The sequence below is a fragment of the Cyclopterus lumpus genome, chromosome 3 (assembly GCF_009769545.1).
Source record: "Cyclopterus lumpus isolate fCycLum1 chromosome 3, fCycLum1.pri, whole genome shotgun sequence".
In the NCBI taxonomy this organism is placed as follows: Eukaryota; Metazoa; Chordata; class Actinopteri; order Perciformes; family Cyclopteridae; genus Cyclopterus; species Cyclopterus lumpus.
Genome location: NC_046968.1, coordinates 7,602,324 through 7,618,401, shown reverse-complemented (window position 1 = coordinate 7,618,401; position 16,078 = coordinate 7,602,324). Strand labels below are relative to the sequence as shown.

Below are 16,078 nucleotides of genomic sequence, written 5' to 3'. Positions count from 1 at the left end.
TCTGCTCTAAACTGTGAGGATATCTCGCAGGACCGGTGCACACCGCAGAGAGCTCGACAGGCCTCCTGAGCCTAACAACGCTTTCGAACGAATTATTGGACAGTGGTCGAGATTAGTGAAAGGTCAAATGCGGCAGGAATGCTGGCCTGCAGCGTCCTGTCGCATGTGTTGAGAAGATGCCAGTTTTGGGCATGCATTGACGTGGCTTTCTGTGCGTGTGTGTGTGTGTGTGTGTGTGTGTGTGTGTGTGTGTGTGTGTGTGTGTGTGGCCGTACAGCCTCCCGGCCCATCTTACCTTGTCCCCAAATAAATAATAAATAAATAAAAAAATTTAAAAAACAGAAGCATCAATGAATACAATTCGATCAATGCATAAACAGTTTATGTTTTTGTCACATCCTGACAAATACAGACAAACAATTCTTTTCTTTCTTGTTCATTCAAATTCTACTGTGATCACGACAGAGTGAAATGATGGGAAATGAGCCTTCATAACAAAACATAAACTATTGCAACCGGCCTCAAAATCCACTAACGAGAGCCTCATCTCGGTCCTTGGTCACGGCTCATCTCGATCTGCCGGTGTTAACAGAGCACAATTAAAGGCCACATAATTACAGTAGGCACTTCAACACAGCCAAACCAGTAATGTTCTCTTCCAGGAATTCCAGGGATGGGTGTGACTGTTCACTAAAAGTAGGCATGGATGTGCCTGGTTTACAAAGCCGACCCTATAATTACCAGCCCCGACAGCCTCCGGGTTGTGGGTCAGGGTACGGGGGGGTGCACACGATCAGTCGTGCACCATCAAGTGTTGGGATTTTTATTTTTATTTTTTGCTTTTAGAATATCTGCTATGAGTGAAAACAATCAAAACTGTTAATACAACTCCCAGAGGACACGAGATGTTATCTAGTGTTAATATCACATTGTACCGATTGCTTACAAGAAAAGTGGGTCTGACGAGCAGTCATTTAACCACATAGGACTTAATTTAGAAGGTGTGACCAGCGGGTTCAAAGCCTGGATTCAAACCAAAAGGGATGGATGTGCCAACTACGAGTATCTAAAAACAGGGAAAAAAATATTTCAGGCGTGAGAGGTGAAAGATTTACTAGCCTAACAGAGATAGTTTTGCCAATTTTACTTTCGGTTCGTCGCGGCTTGTAACACATTGCAACTGGCTGTCGAGTCCTTTTTACCTCCCAAATTGAGGAGTCACATCCTGAGATCAAAGAAGGGCCCCACTGATTAGGCCATTAAGCCAGTTGTTGTCCTGGCAACGGGGACGCTGGCGAAATTTAACGCCGCTCCGTCTAGGACTGTTTTTTTCCTACTTTTTTTACAATTTAACATTCATTTTAATTATTTTTAATTTTATTTAACAGTTAACAGTTTTTCTGAGTCAATTATTATTTTTGTTTTGTGATTGCCGTTGGCTCCTGCTCTCCACCACTGCGATCTGCCAACGGGCCGGCCGACTCCCTGCTGGATGCTCTCCACCGCTGCCGCCTGGACAATCCTGGACAACTTTAATTAGGATTGTCTTGTGTGAATGTTGGACTTTGGATCCGTCTGCTGCATTTGGCTTGCTCGACCGGCACCGAAGCAGCAGTTGGACAGTCTCTCTTCGCCGGTGCAGGGCTCACCTGTGTGGGGCTCCTGTGGCTCATCTCCGCGCTCTGTAGCTGGACAGCCTGCTCTGGTGTGCACCCGTTCGGACCGGTCCGCTGTCGCCCTGCCAGCGCTCATGGACGCTCGCCTGTGCCCGCGGACTGCCTCTCTGCTATGCCCATGCCCACCGATGTCCGGCTGCCGACTGGCTGGCCTGCTGCTGATATCCGACGCCATCCGGCTGGTTTCCCCGTCTCCAGCGAAGCTACTGCCGGCGCGCTCCGCTCCTCTGCCCCAGCTGCGCTGGCTCTGTGGCTTCACCATTGATTGCGTCCTCCCCGGCTGGTATGGTTCTGCAGTATTCCACCTCGCAGCTCCTCGGGCTCAACAACTTCTCTGCTCCTCCGTTCATCTCGGCCATCAAGGCACTCGGACTCCTTCGTCGGCCCCGTTACATCCACAGAGCCTCCCGCAGAAAGTTTGTTTACTCCTGGCCTGATCGCTCCACGCTTTCCATCCCCTCCCTCCGGTCGGCCGAGCGCATCGCTGCAGCTCGTCATCACAACAACAGTCTCCAAGAGCGAGATGGTGGCAACGAAATTAGGAACTGTTACAGCTCCCCCAGCATCCTCTACTCTTCCTGCTGACTCCACTCCCCAAAACCGGACTGGTACACCTTTTATTACCTCCAAGATGTCGTCCTTTTATGCAGTTCTTTGGTTCCCCTATTTTAGTTTGTCTGTCAGCTGGGATAGGCTCCAGCGCCCCCGCGACCCTAATGAGGATAAGCGGTATTGAAAATGGATGGATGGATGGATGTTCTGCTTTATTTTGTATTTGTAATTTTCTATTCCTCTATTGTGTTCATTGCCTATATGGCATTGTCTCCTTTGCCTCGTGTATTTTCTGAAATGTTTACTTGTATTGATGTTATGTTTTTACCTTGCTTCTATGTAGAGCACTTTGTAAATCCTGTTTTTAAGGGTGCTAAATAAATACATGTATTATTATTATTAAATGACGACTGACACATATTTTGAGAATTGATTAATTGTTTGATTAAAATTGGGAAAAACATTTAAGCAAAGCTTGAAAATCCTTATCCGTCTCTCGCTTCTTTCTGATTTGCATTACTGTAAACAGAATATCTTTAGGTTTTAGACTGATAGTTGGACAAAACAATACCTTTGAAGACATTATCTTGGACGCTGATAATTTAAAATGTTCTATTTTCCGCCATTTTGCAGACCAAGTAAAAGAAAAAAATAATTCAACAAACAAAAAGTAGCAGCCCCAAGATACGTCCCCATGCTAGATTTTATTTCAATTTCATGTGCTATTTTCTGTTAAATATATGCAGTTTTACAGGCCTTTGTTGTGAATGGAAAGGACACACAGACAAGCGCAAGACGTAACTTGACGGTGGGTAATGCAGACTTTTTTTGTCAAAATGATGACCGCTATGTTTCGAGTAAATGCAACGCCTGCATCTACATCTCTGCAGTAGACGTGAAGGGACGCGAGAGAATTTTCTCAATCCCTTTCAGAACAGGGATTCGTAGGGGCGACCACGTGACCCCACGCCAGCTGCATCAATCCCTGAAATGACTAGCGTGTGCAGATCGACTGAGTGGGTGGATGTTTGTACTTAGTGCATGATCGTATTGGAGCTAATCATAGCAGAGATTAGACCGACTTCAGCAGAAACTCGTAGTCACTGGGATTCCTTAAGCCTTAAGCGCTCGGCCACTCAAGTCTGGATAACATGACATCACTGCTTACTCGAGCCGGGCTTCCCTCAATGGGATTTACTCCCATCACCCTCTACCCCGTTTGATTAAATATTGTATACAGCACATACCCCAACTCTACTGTTCCTTTATGCGGTCATTCTGCATGCGCGTCACTCCGTACCATCCCACCTATTCTGTGTTACAGGTCCTCCTTCACTCTTTCAATACCCTTCTCAGCCCTTTTAAGATCGTACTTAATCCATCCTTTCATTCCTATTTTCGGTAACACCCAATCATTCCGCAAACTCATTTGAATTTGTGGTAACGCTGACAGGCATCGCCTTGCCCTAATGTCGTGGTCACCGCACACTTCGCCTACAGCTGATATCAGACCCTCACTACAGACGAGCCAGTCATGGAGGAAAAGAGAAACAAACGATGAGGGATACTCCCTCCTCTCGGTTATGTGACCGTCTTCGTCGCGCACGCACACGCACACGCACACGCACACGCACACGCACACGCACACGCACACGCACACGCACACGCACACGCACACGCACACGCACACGCACACGCACACGCACACACACACACACACACACACACACACACACACACACACACACACACACACACACACACACACACACACACACACACACACACACACACACACACACACACACACACACACACACACACACACACACACACACACACACACACACACACACACACACACACACGTTGTATGTACATTCGTAAAAGAAACAATGTTGATTGTTTCTCTTGCCCGCTGAATGGAAGTGATGAAGCACGAAGCTCATCACTGTTGTGATTTACAGTGAACGAGAGCACCTGAGAAGGCCTCACGTCAAAACTATAAATCCATTGCAACGTTCATCGTGACCTTTAGAACTTTGACTTCGCACAGATCAGTTTTTACATCCAAGTTAAACTGTAAGGAGATGCCGTTTTGTTTGCAAATTACATGGTTCATGCCCTCCAATGACTCCAGCCAAAGGTTTTGTATTTTTCCCTAGGGCCCAGTCCTAGCCCAGACTTGTTACATTTTAGGCACAGTTGTTATGGTGGTGGAGGTAAGGCGGTAGCCCCGTGTCCTCCTGTGTCTTATTACCACTAGAAGTCGCATGAGTCCAAAACTTTCAAAGAGGCATACACTTTAGAAATGTGTTGCCATACTTGATATGTATCTTAACTGGCAACGCCTCGAGTTCAATGTGTAATCCCTTCAGCCAGAGGTTAACAAAAGACACAAAAAATAAAAAAAATAAAAAAATCCTTCCAGTAAATCCCTGAAGACCTACTTTGTACTTTAATGATGTGCTTTCATCTCCTCAGACCAAACAAAGCACCGGAAAAACATCCCCCATGCTGCTCAATGAGAGAGCGTGTGTGCGGGTTGTGTGTGTGTGTGTGTGTGTGTGTGTGTGTGTGTGTGTGTGTGTGTGTGTGTGTGTGTGTGTGTGTGTGTGTTTGTGTGTTTGTGTGTGTGTGTGTGTGTGTGTGTGTGTGTGTGTGTTAGAGAGAGAGAGAGAGAGAAAAGAGAGAGCGAAAGAGAGAGTAAAAAAAGAGAGTGTGTGTGTGTTTTTTTCCCAGCATGCAAGGACATTGCTCTTCTTTAGAAGAAGCCCATGAGTTATGAACGAGACAAAACACCGAAACCAGATTCCCAAAAAAACAAATGAGGGAAGTAAACACGGGAGAATGTAGCCCCCACCATCCGGACTACAAAAAAACTAAAAACACTCCACTTTCCCAGGGAAGGAAAACAGGCTTTGAACCCTCTTTTCCTTGTAACAGTTTTATGAATGAGTTCCGGCTGAAAGAAGGTCCTTTATAGTAACTCAATGAAGACACTTTCCCCCTTCCGTCATTTATTGATCCGGTGAATGGCCGGGGTCTGGAAATAAAATGCCTCCACGATACAAAGATCACTCTCATGCTGGCGCGGCAGAGGGCTTGTGAGCCAGGCACACACTCAAACAACAGATCCCAGATAAGATTACTGAAGCTTGATACAGGGCGCTATCAGCGGAGACATCGGTGTGGTCTTCTGTTGCGTTTGCTGATACTAGGACAAACAGACAGGATCCAAGCAGCATCGGGCTCTAACACACGGGAATTGTGAAGCATACAGTTGAGGGGAATGAGCCCTGTTTGGTCAGCCAGCTCAACCAGCCATCGGCCTTCCTCTTCTTTTTTTTTTTTATGAAGCCTGGTTTTAGCACGACCAGACTTCTACAATAAAATGCACAAGAAATAGCACAACAACGCAGCCTCTGCAGTAAGAGCACTAGCGCGTGTGTTGCTTTCAATGCCGTTTTTTACACCACGTAAAAGCTTAAATATTGCGTGCTTATTATATATATATATATATATATATATATATATATATATATATATATATATATATATATATATATATATCGTAGAACAAAAAACATTTTAAAAAAACACATCGGCTTTGAGACCGGTCGTGCAAAAATTGCTAAAGCTTAGTCGGCGCCAGGTGTGAGCGTTACAGACTTCGCAAGTTGTTTTCTTAGAGCTTTTCAGACGTGACCGACACAAATTCTCTGCTCCCATGTCGGAGGATTTTTCAAAGACAACCAATTAGTTTAATACTTTAGACACCGGAGGACTTAAAATCTAAATTTGACGATGTATTTTGCAGCCAAATCAAATTGTTCACAAGACATGCAACTATTGTTTCTTTATAATGCTTGACTTGTTTTTTTACAGGGCTTCTATAAAAGGCAGTCAAATAGTCCATGAAATTGAGATACGACTTGACAGGTTGTGGCTTAAGCGCCATCTGTGTATAGACAAAACGTAACTCATTTCCAGGTATTGGGACTCAATTCTGCAGCAATCCAGGTGGCCTCAGAACTGGTACTTGTTTAGTAAGTTTAGTAACTGTGGTAAACTCACTGGGAGAAGCAGTAGTAGTAATAGCAGCTAGCAGCAGCAGCAGATGGCATAGTAGTTGAGGCAGTAGTAAGAGAAACCGAAGCAGCAGCTGTTGCACTGGTAATAGAAGTATTACTACTAGCCAAGGCATTTAGTTGTTGGCTATTTAAAAGCAATATCCAAATCTATTTCATGTCCTTCAAAGCCCTGACTCTAAAAAATAAACAAAACATGTTTTGGTCTAGTCTCGACAAGAGTGGAGACGGAAAGATGGCCATGTACAAAACCATGTTACACTTGCTTTTTACCACATACTTGTTTATGCCGACAAAGTGCCTTCAATATGTCATATTATCGTCAGAACAGGCAGATAAGATCCCACACAATAGAAATATACTGATCAACTTTCATCTCCAACTTCTAGTTGTGTGTAATGTTCACGATGGATACAAACGGTCACATGAATGAGCAAAAATGTCCATTTAAAGTGTTGACAAAGCAACGCAGCGACCTGGATGATGTCGAGGCATTGCCGCGGAGGCAGGAAAGAGGACGGGCAGGAGAGGCCTTCTGTGAAGACGACTTTAGATGGGTCTTTACGGTCAGTGGTGGAATGCAACCAATTACATTTACTCGTGTACTGCTACTTATGTATAATTTGGAGGTGCAGGAGTATCTTAATTTCATGAAACTTATGTGGCAAATATTGTACTTTACATTTACTTTGCAAGTGTGTTTGTGAATGCAGGACATTTACTTGTTACAGAGAATTTCAACACGGCGGTATTTGCTACTTCGAGTTTATTGTGGACTCTCTCTCTATAGTGTTTTCTTGCTGATGTGAGGAATTAAACTGCTCACCCTCCCCCATCCATCCACCCGACACGTCTTCCTCCATCAGTACTGCTCTACCCCCCCCTGGTTTAGACGATGGTGCGTCTGTACATGCGCATGTGTGCGCGTGCATGCGATCCAGGACCAGTCCCGCGACCGTTCCATGTCACAAGACCGAAAACATCAACATGCTGAGTCTGCAGCAAGGCGCCAGTCACCCAGGGGAAACAACTCAACCAGATAACACACACTAGTCACACACACACACACACACACACTCAGTCAGTCAAAACACGTTTGTCTGAAATGAGTAATCTAAAACGCTGCAGTTGAAACCACAAAATTAAAAAGGTCAGGTTCAAACCCATTGCGCTCTAGAGTGGTTTGATTAAACTCGAGACGCTTTGATTCAGTTATTTTCGCGGGCAGATCGGGATTGAACCAACACAAGACACCTGAACATGTGAGCTACAACCTCTTGTGAGGATGTGAGTAAACAGACGGCCAGTAGTTGCTCACATTAAGAAAACGTCGCTCGGCGGCGACGACATGGGGCCGAGACCTAAATCGCACACTCCACCGATACCTCCGTTTAGCTCTTGGATAAACACCGGAGACATAGTACAACAAAGATCTGCAAGATATGTTGATCATGCATAGCAACAACAGCCCCCCCTAACCTGCTTTCCTGCAGCCAAAGCACAACTGCCAGAGCAGTTAAAGTGACAGGTAGCAGGCCACAGCTGTAGGCCAGAGCTGTTCATTACACTCCTAAATTCAAGCCTGCGCCAATCAGGCCATAGGCTCGAGTGTCTGCACGATCAATTTACAATTCAAATCCCCAGCAAGCAATTGCACGTGTGTGTGTGCGTGTGGTGTACGTGTGCGTATGTGTGAGCCGGCGTTACCTTTCTGGCAGTGATTGGAATTCCAGCAGCGGTAGTTGTAGTTGTTGTTGAACATGGTCTTCCTGCACTGGGGGTTGTTCTCCATGATGCCCGGGCAGACGTCGCTGCACTCCTTGGACTGCTTGTTCCCGGCAATGTAATTGTTGAACTCGGCGTCCAGGATGAGCGACCAGTCGATGGAGTCCAGGTAGCAGAGTTCGGGGTTCTTCTCGATGCGGATGGCGCCGCGGGTGATGTTCCTCAGGTTATACAGGCCGATGTCCTTCAGGCTGGTCATCTCGAAGATCACGAGAGCGTAGTTGTAGAAGAGGCTTCGTCCGCGTATGACGGCGAGGTTTGGGAAGAGCGTGCTCAGGCTGTCCAGGCCGGACACTCGGAACAGCAGCAGGTAGCCGGTGATCATGGTCAGCTTGGGGAAGCTGAGCGACCGGAAGACGTCCTGGTGGACGTTGTTGTTGTTCTTGTCGCCGATGAGGAGGATCCGCAGGTAGCCCTCCACCACCGTGCAGTTCTCCAGACGCCGGAACTCGCTGATGTCATTCCCGATGTGGATGCTGGGACCGCAGACTGCAGGGAAGGACAAAGAAAATAAACGGTAACCCCTCAAATTCAACAGTAACGTAAACCTCATTTGCTCTATTATTATTATTATTATTATTTTAATGTATCTGCTTTCATTTGAGGCTCTCTACGGGGATCAAAAACGGTTTCATCATCACAATGTAAAGTTTTGCCGAAATCAAAAGCTGAACAATTACACAAGCATATTCTTGCAAATGGTCTGGACATGTCAGGATTTATTTACACACTCCATGCAATAAATGGCTGTTGAGTAACGGAGCAATTAACAAAACAATGTTCTCAAATTTCTGGACTGGTGCTATTTATAAAGAGATGCTTGTTTGTGCATTTCCTAAATATTGACGGTACACTTGAGGCAGCGCGGTTGTTGACACAACATGTTTGCCTGGCAGTTCTTCTCAATGCCATCTTAACATGGCGTGACAAAGTAAACATGCGAGTCAGGTTCTATTCAAGCTCAGGTATTTGCCGCAATCAAGTTTACTTTGTAGTTGCTCTTGTGTCCACTTTATATGACCCTGATTTTTGGCTTCGCGCTTTTGTGATAGAGTCGTTATAGCACAATGATAATCAATAGGCATAGAAACTATTCCACTATCAAAGACAGTGTCTATTAAAAAAAATGTAGACACTCGAGTTTGATCAAATACAGTTTGTGATAAAACTGTGACAAAACTTTTGGATAAAATGAATCACGACAGACGTTTGGCAAGCAAATCATCATTCTTCATGAAACAAGGGTCCACACTTTACGCTAAAAATGCTAACGTGCTAGTATTATATGTACCACGTTCACCTGTATTTTTAGCTTGTTAGAATGCTAAAAGTTGCTTATTAAGACTAAACTCAAAAGGCAGCTTAGGTGGACGTAGTCACCGTGACGTCACCTATTGGTTTGCGGAAGGCCGCTTTGAAAGCTTGATCTTTGGGGTTTTTCCCTGTCGCCATCTTTTTGTAACAAGAAGTGGCACGAGAGGGTGGAGTAGAGCACACCCAAACGCTGAATAGGACCTTTTTAGGCGGCCAAAAAGTTACAAATAACTTTCCGGAAAAAAACGAAGTGAAAGGTGAAGCACGCACAACTCCCAGACCGGATAACACCGTGGTAAGAACTACAAGGTGACTCCCTGAATCCTACCCTGCTTTATGGTCTATTTTTCTCTAAATGGCACCATAAATTACTAACTGGACATCATGCTGATTTGAAGAAGACTTGAAACTAGCGATTGAGACCCTAAACTCATGTTTACAATGTTTACTGAGGGAATAAATCAAGAGAGAAGTAGAGTCATTTCCTCATAGACTTCTTTTTGCAACCGGAGAAGTCGACCCCCTGATAGCCATTAGAGAGTTTAAGGCACTTCCGCATTGGCTTCACCTTTTCGAACGGGAGGTCGCCGCCTGGTTTTTGGTCAGAAACCAAAGCATTGGCTCGATAAAAAGTCAGCAGTTCATACAACTCACCCATGATTTTGCGGTCTGTGACAAAATATCCAGTAGTTAGAAATCCATTTCACTCAGATGTCAACCCAGTGGTTGTCAGGTGATCACCAAAGTCGGTAGGATATATCATCTGTGGGCCATGAATGTATGCTTGAAATGGCAATTATCTGGTAGTCGTTTTGATTTCAGCGACCGACAGAGCCACGCTGCAGACGTGGATAAAAATAGCAGCTGTAAGTACATTGTAGCGCCCCCTCCTGAAAATGTATCTGCCTGTAACTGTGCATTCACTGTGAATTGGAATAATTTACTAGACGAGTGAATATGCACAGACAGTCGTCTGATGTGAACAAATTGTAAAAACACGTATTTATGCAATTTCATGTTAAGGGTAAAATGGATTTGTTTACATTTGTTTTTAGCCACATGAGCAACACTTGTTTTTTTTACTGAGACAGCCAGTAGACTCTGATTCTATTGATTCTACTTTGCACAAAGCAAAGTAGAAAAAAACAAAAAACAAAGATACTGCTATGAATCCGAACACGGACCAGAAAAAGTTTGGTCGGGACTCGGGCACATGGTGCGAGAGTGTTTGCCTTTCCAACGTGTACTCCGACCCGTGTGCTGTGCTCTTAACAATACTTGGCCCGAAGCCCCAGCAGCACCCACAGAAACATGGAGGCCATTATCACACATCAGTGTGAGGATTCAGACTTCAAAAGATGGTGGGAAGTGAGTCATGGAAAACTCACGCCGAGCAGCTCACAGGTAGTCACACCAGTACTTTAATGCCGGTCTATAAAGTTTTACTGTGACGCAGAGAGGTTTGGGAGAGACAGTGCATGACAAGCAAACAAGTCATTATTTTCTTAATTACTACATTTTTATGAATCACAGGATTTTCCCAAAGGCAAAAAACAGGAGGTAGAGCAATGTGCCGACGGCGATACATATTCCCTTACTAGATGTTAGACAGCAGAGCTGTCGCATCTCTGTATAATCTAAGGAAATAAGTTGCAGGGATGCAGAGAACCCTGCAAGGAGGAAGTAGTAGGCCAACCCCGAAAGTTAGCGTTGCACTGGTTCCCTCGACAAAAAGCCAATAGGTCCCTGCCCCCCATTGGCTTTTGGGTTATTGCAGAAAATAATCTCTGCGGGAAACACAAGTTCATGATACTTGCACTTTTTGTTCAACAAGATCATCCCCGCACCACTTATATGATGTTTGAAGCGCGACTAGAGAAAGCTACGGTTAGCCTATTAACGAGCTGCGTTGAGGTCACATGAGCGCGGTGTTACAGAACTAGGTTGAGATGGCGGACTAGTCCGCGTGTTGACGTTAAAGACACTAAGAAGCTTCAATATTCATGAGAGGGGAATTTACTTTATATCATAGAACAAAACAATTACATTATCATTAAGCTTGCGTCGACCACACTTTATTTCAGGCATCTAGCCAAAAACTAATTGAAAAAAACAACAACCTTGAGATGAGGAAACCGGAAGTGCAAACATGCTAATTAATTTATGGGTTTTAGGACTCGTTCTTGCGACACTGAGGCGTCCTTATTTAATCACAGCTGCAATATGTAGGATGTGGCTGCAGCCAGCTGTGTGGTTGCAGATTGCAACCAACTGAACCTTCTCCCAAGTGCGTAGAACTAGACTAAGTTTGGTTTAGCCATTCTGGGCTACTGTAGAAAAAGCAACAGCTCATCCTGGGGGGTAACAAACACACAAATATTCTTATTTTCAGGCCACTAAAGAAAATATGGTTATTAAAAGAGTTGTACAGTTCTGCCAATGGATCCCCCTGAATGCTACACACTGGCCCTTTAAAAAAGGAGCAGATAGACAAGTTAAACAATATGAGTAAATGTCTCAATGCAGAATACAAAAAAAAAAAAAATGTATTTCTGATACCAGAATCTGTAGTTCCCCAAAGTATATGGGCCGTTTCTTTAGAAACCGCACCGTTACTGATGTGGAACAATGTTTAAATTTCCAAAAGAACACTCTGAACCTTTCTGCTGGCAATGAAAATATTTTCCCCAAGCAATCTTAACGTGTTTTGACGGCAAAGCACAACATGGTTCTGAAAATGGGTTTTACCACCTACACACACACCAATCACCCTTTTATATTCTCAGTTGTCTCAATTTTAGCTGTAATAATTTATTACTGGATCGACACACACACACACACACACACACACACACTAAACCTATCCACTGAAGAGCAGCTCTGGGGTCAGTACACCAAAAGAAAAAGAAAGGAGAAAAAAGGGAGGCAACTATGTAGCGCAATGCAAGTTGCAGGTATGTAATAAGACTAATAAAACTCACGAGTGTGTGTGCAAGTAACACCTGTCCAACAGCGATCCGTCAACTTATTGATGAGGGAGGTCAAAACTCAGACAACTTTCGTGCCACTTTGTACTTTTCCATTTGTGGAACTAAAAGACATTCTCAGAAATATATTGTACTTTATAAACATTGTTATTGGGGAAAACACCGACTGTATGCTGACGTCTAAGAACGTGGTCGATGACTGCACATAACAACTGTTAAACGTGCAGGTTTCATTTGAATGTATATGACCTCGAGTCGAGGGGGCTGTGTACGCTTTCAAATTGAATCTCCTTACAGTTGGCGCTACATTTTTGACCTAATTTGTTTAAAGCTTTGTTCTCAGACCCTGCAAAGGGCAAAGAGAAAGTGGCATCCCTATATTACATTACACATATCATCCAGTTCAATGCCACCAACTGTTTCCAACTCGTACGCTCTTCGATCCTTTTCGAGAACATACATGTAAACGCCTACAGACGCAGATCTCTTCACTGAAAAAACACAAAAATAAAAAGGTGGGCCTGTTTTTAAGATTGTCGTATTATTCTTTCTCCAAAAGAAACACACAAAACAACTATACCCAGTACGTTTGCTACGGTCGACCTGTCACTACCCCACTTGTGGAAGCCTTTCTTTGCTCTCTCTCTCTCTCTCTCTCTCTCTCTCTCATGAAATGCCTCTGGTGTGATTTGAGGCAGGCAGTGCGTTGGTATGCCCTTTATGTATTTCTCTATAATCTACTTGTCAGTGCACATTGTCAGCAGCCTTCAGTGAGCTGCATACCTGTTAATACAATCCCAGACACCCAGGCCTGGGAGACGACACACCAACTGGCAGCGTTACGCTTTCACCCTCGGTGCCCCCACCCTCCCGTTGTCTTTTATGGGAAACTGCTCCTGGACCACGCTTGTGACGACACCAAACAAAGAACGTCTGATCAAAAGTTTACACCTTGCACTCAGCTAAATGTGAATACCAATGACAGGTGTAGCGGCTTAATAACTCCCCCTGTCCTGTCCTCTCCTCTCTGACACATTTCTAAACAGCTGAGTACACAGGCCTATCTCTGCAGCTTCGATGAGCCTCCAGATCACATATTTGCTTTTGATAATCTTTTTTTTCTCCTCCAACTGGCTGCAGTACCGAGACAATTGGAGTAAATCCACGAGAAGTCCAACAAGGCCGAGAAACGGGAAGCAGTGTATGAAGCGCCAGCTTCATACACTGCTTCCCTAGCATGCAGCAAGTCTGTATAGGTACAGGATGGAGAAATGAGGATTGCCCAAACGAGAATTCATAAATACTTTTGCACATGAGAGGCAAGGTGAGAAGAAAACGATCACTCTTGACGGATAAAACTCGTTTGGTTCCTCTGAAATAGGCTGCGTCTACAGCTGAATAGAGCTGACCCCGGTTTACCCCAACCCTTTAGTCCCAGCTGATACAGCAAATCAGCGGGAATGCTTGAGAGTTTGGCCACACAAGGAACCTTTAGACACACGCACCAGTAAAATAGAGTTTTGATGGGAGAACCTATCTGTAACCACTAGGGGAGGGAGACAGTAAACCCCATGTCACACGGTTCACAAGTTTCTCACTCTTTCCAATCAACAGAACTTAGTCTGTTTTGTGTGTCTCGGCTTGTTCTATTTTAAAACCCTGGTTCAAACCCCCCACCCCCTCCTCCTTAACATCCACCTCTTACCGACATGTCACGATGAATTGGATGAATCAGGGAAGCCCAGTTTCCAGTTTAACTAGAAGCATGGGAAAAATATGAATATATTTTTACATTTTGAATAAATAAAAAATAAGCAATAAACCCATTGGATTTGAGGGTTTACATGGCGAGGAGAAGTTGTGAGCAACAATAAAAGTCCACCTCAAAGTCACAGTCAAAGAAGTACTGATGGTGTACTTCAATGGAGAATCGCTGAACTACAATCTCTGACCTCAGCCTTGTGGTTAACATCATTCGGCTGAGGGGAGAATGTTGCAGCAGTCTGGTATTCATGAAAATATTTTCAATGTCAGGGTATCCCTCAGTTTGTTTGATAAAGTAGAGTAAAAGACCGGGAGTGTTAAGTTATTAGTAGTACATTAGAACCCCCTTTCAGAAAGAACACAACACACAGAATAAAGTCTAAAACTGACAGTCACTGTTGTGTTGTGTTCAATCTGTTTAAGTCTAATTTGTCTCATCGGAAACCTTGGAAAGGTTCATAACATATGACTGAAAATGAACTGAACCTTTACCTACTTGGTATATACACCAAATAAAGGGAGGGCAATAAAAACATCATAAATGACTCTCTGACAAACCATTTTTGTGGCGGAACGTATACCGAGCGAATACCAGAGCTGAATTTGTCGAGTTTCCTGACAGATTTTGGATGTAGATTTAGACGAGCGAAACCCAACTCGATTACCCACCTTTTAAATTCTCAAATCTTACCAAGATCATTCTAACTCACGAGAGTGTGACTCAAGAGTTGACACACACACACACACACATACATACATACATACATACATACATACATACATACATACATACATACATACATACATACATACATACATACATACATACATATATACATACACACACATTATAGCGTGATTTACCAACACACTTAAACTGACTCATTTTCTGTGGTGAGTCTCAAAAAACAAGTTACAATATTACAACCAGACTTTCTACAGTCTACATCACAGAATAACCACTTCTGTGCACATATATTTAAATGTTTTTTTGCCCCACCATAATAAAATTATAGCGCGTAGAATTATACTAAGTAACACAAAATGCCCCTGCAGTAGACTTAAGGACAAATCAAACCTCTTATGAACCCATATTATTGCATTATTTACAATACTCATATTTCTGATTTTCTCCATAGATGCAGAGGCTGCAATACATTGTAGGGAAACATTGCCCCCTCTATTTACAACGTTGTGCTCTCAGCACGGCGCGTATAGTAAAGCGTGGTGGTGGTTGATGCTGCTCCTTGTAACAAAAGCTAACCTTACTTCCCCACATTCGAGCAACGTCTCCCCCCCCCCCCCCGTGTGTGTGCGCGTGTGTGTGTGTGTGTGCGTGTGTGTGTGTAGTAGCATTACTTACTCTCTGCGGTGGCGGGCCGGAGGCAGGACGACAGACCCAGCATCAGAACCCAAAACAAGGTCAAGCGGCTCCTTTCCGTTTGAGACCTCATTCCTGGACGAGTAAATCCTCCCAAACCCTGCGAATAAGTATGTCGAGGGGGCAGGAGACGTGGGCACAACCTGCTCACAATTATTAAAAAGATTTTGTTTGGTATCGTTTAAATCTCCAGCCAGTACCTTTGTAGCCGTTAGCCGGCTAATGGAGCTAATAGCGCGTACGGACAGGCTAGCCCGAGAGCTTCCTCGAGTCCAAACAAAAAACAATCACAGATGTATTCCTCTGGCGAGAAGATACGTATTCATTGTTCGGTTTTATTCGCGCCCGAAACAACGCCGCACCGGTGTGTACAATGAAACCAATGCGGTGAAACCGGCGGCGGGGACCCCCGTGTGGTCCGCATCTTCACGCTCCATATCTGGAGGAAAAACGTTCAACGTCCCGCTGCTGGAGAATTCCTCGGGAGGCAGAATACGAGCGAACCCCCCCCCCTCCTCCTCCTCCTCC

The 16,078-nt window shown here is 44.3% G+C and overlaps 1 protein-coding gene across 2 annotated transcripts in view; it reads right to left on the bottom strand.

The window, feature by feature from the left end:
- igf1rb (insulin-like growth factor 1b receptor) overlaps positions 1-16,078 on the bottom strand; it is a 37,895-nt gene extending 21,817 nt beyond the window's left edge. For both annotated transcript variants that reach the window (XM_034527524.1, XM_034527532.1), the window contains exons 1-2: positions 15,533-16,078; positions 8,027-8,593 (exon numbers count right to left, since the gene is read on the bottom strand). In XM_034527524.1, coding sequence (XP_034383415.1) covers positions 8,027-8,593; positions 15,533-15,623 — 658 coding nt within the window. In that variant the 5' untranslated portion in view covers positions 15,624-16,078. The remainder of the gene's footprint in view (positions 1-8,026; positions 8,594-15,532) is intronic.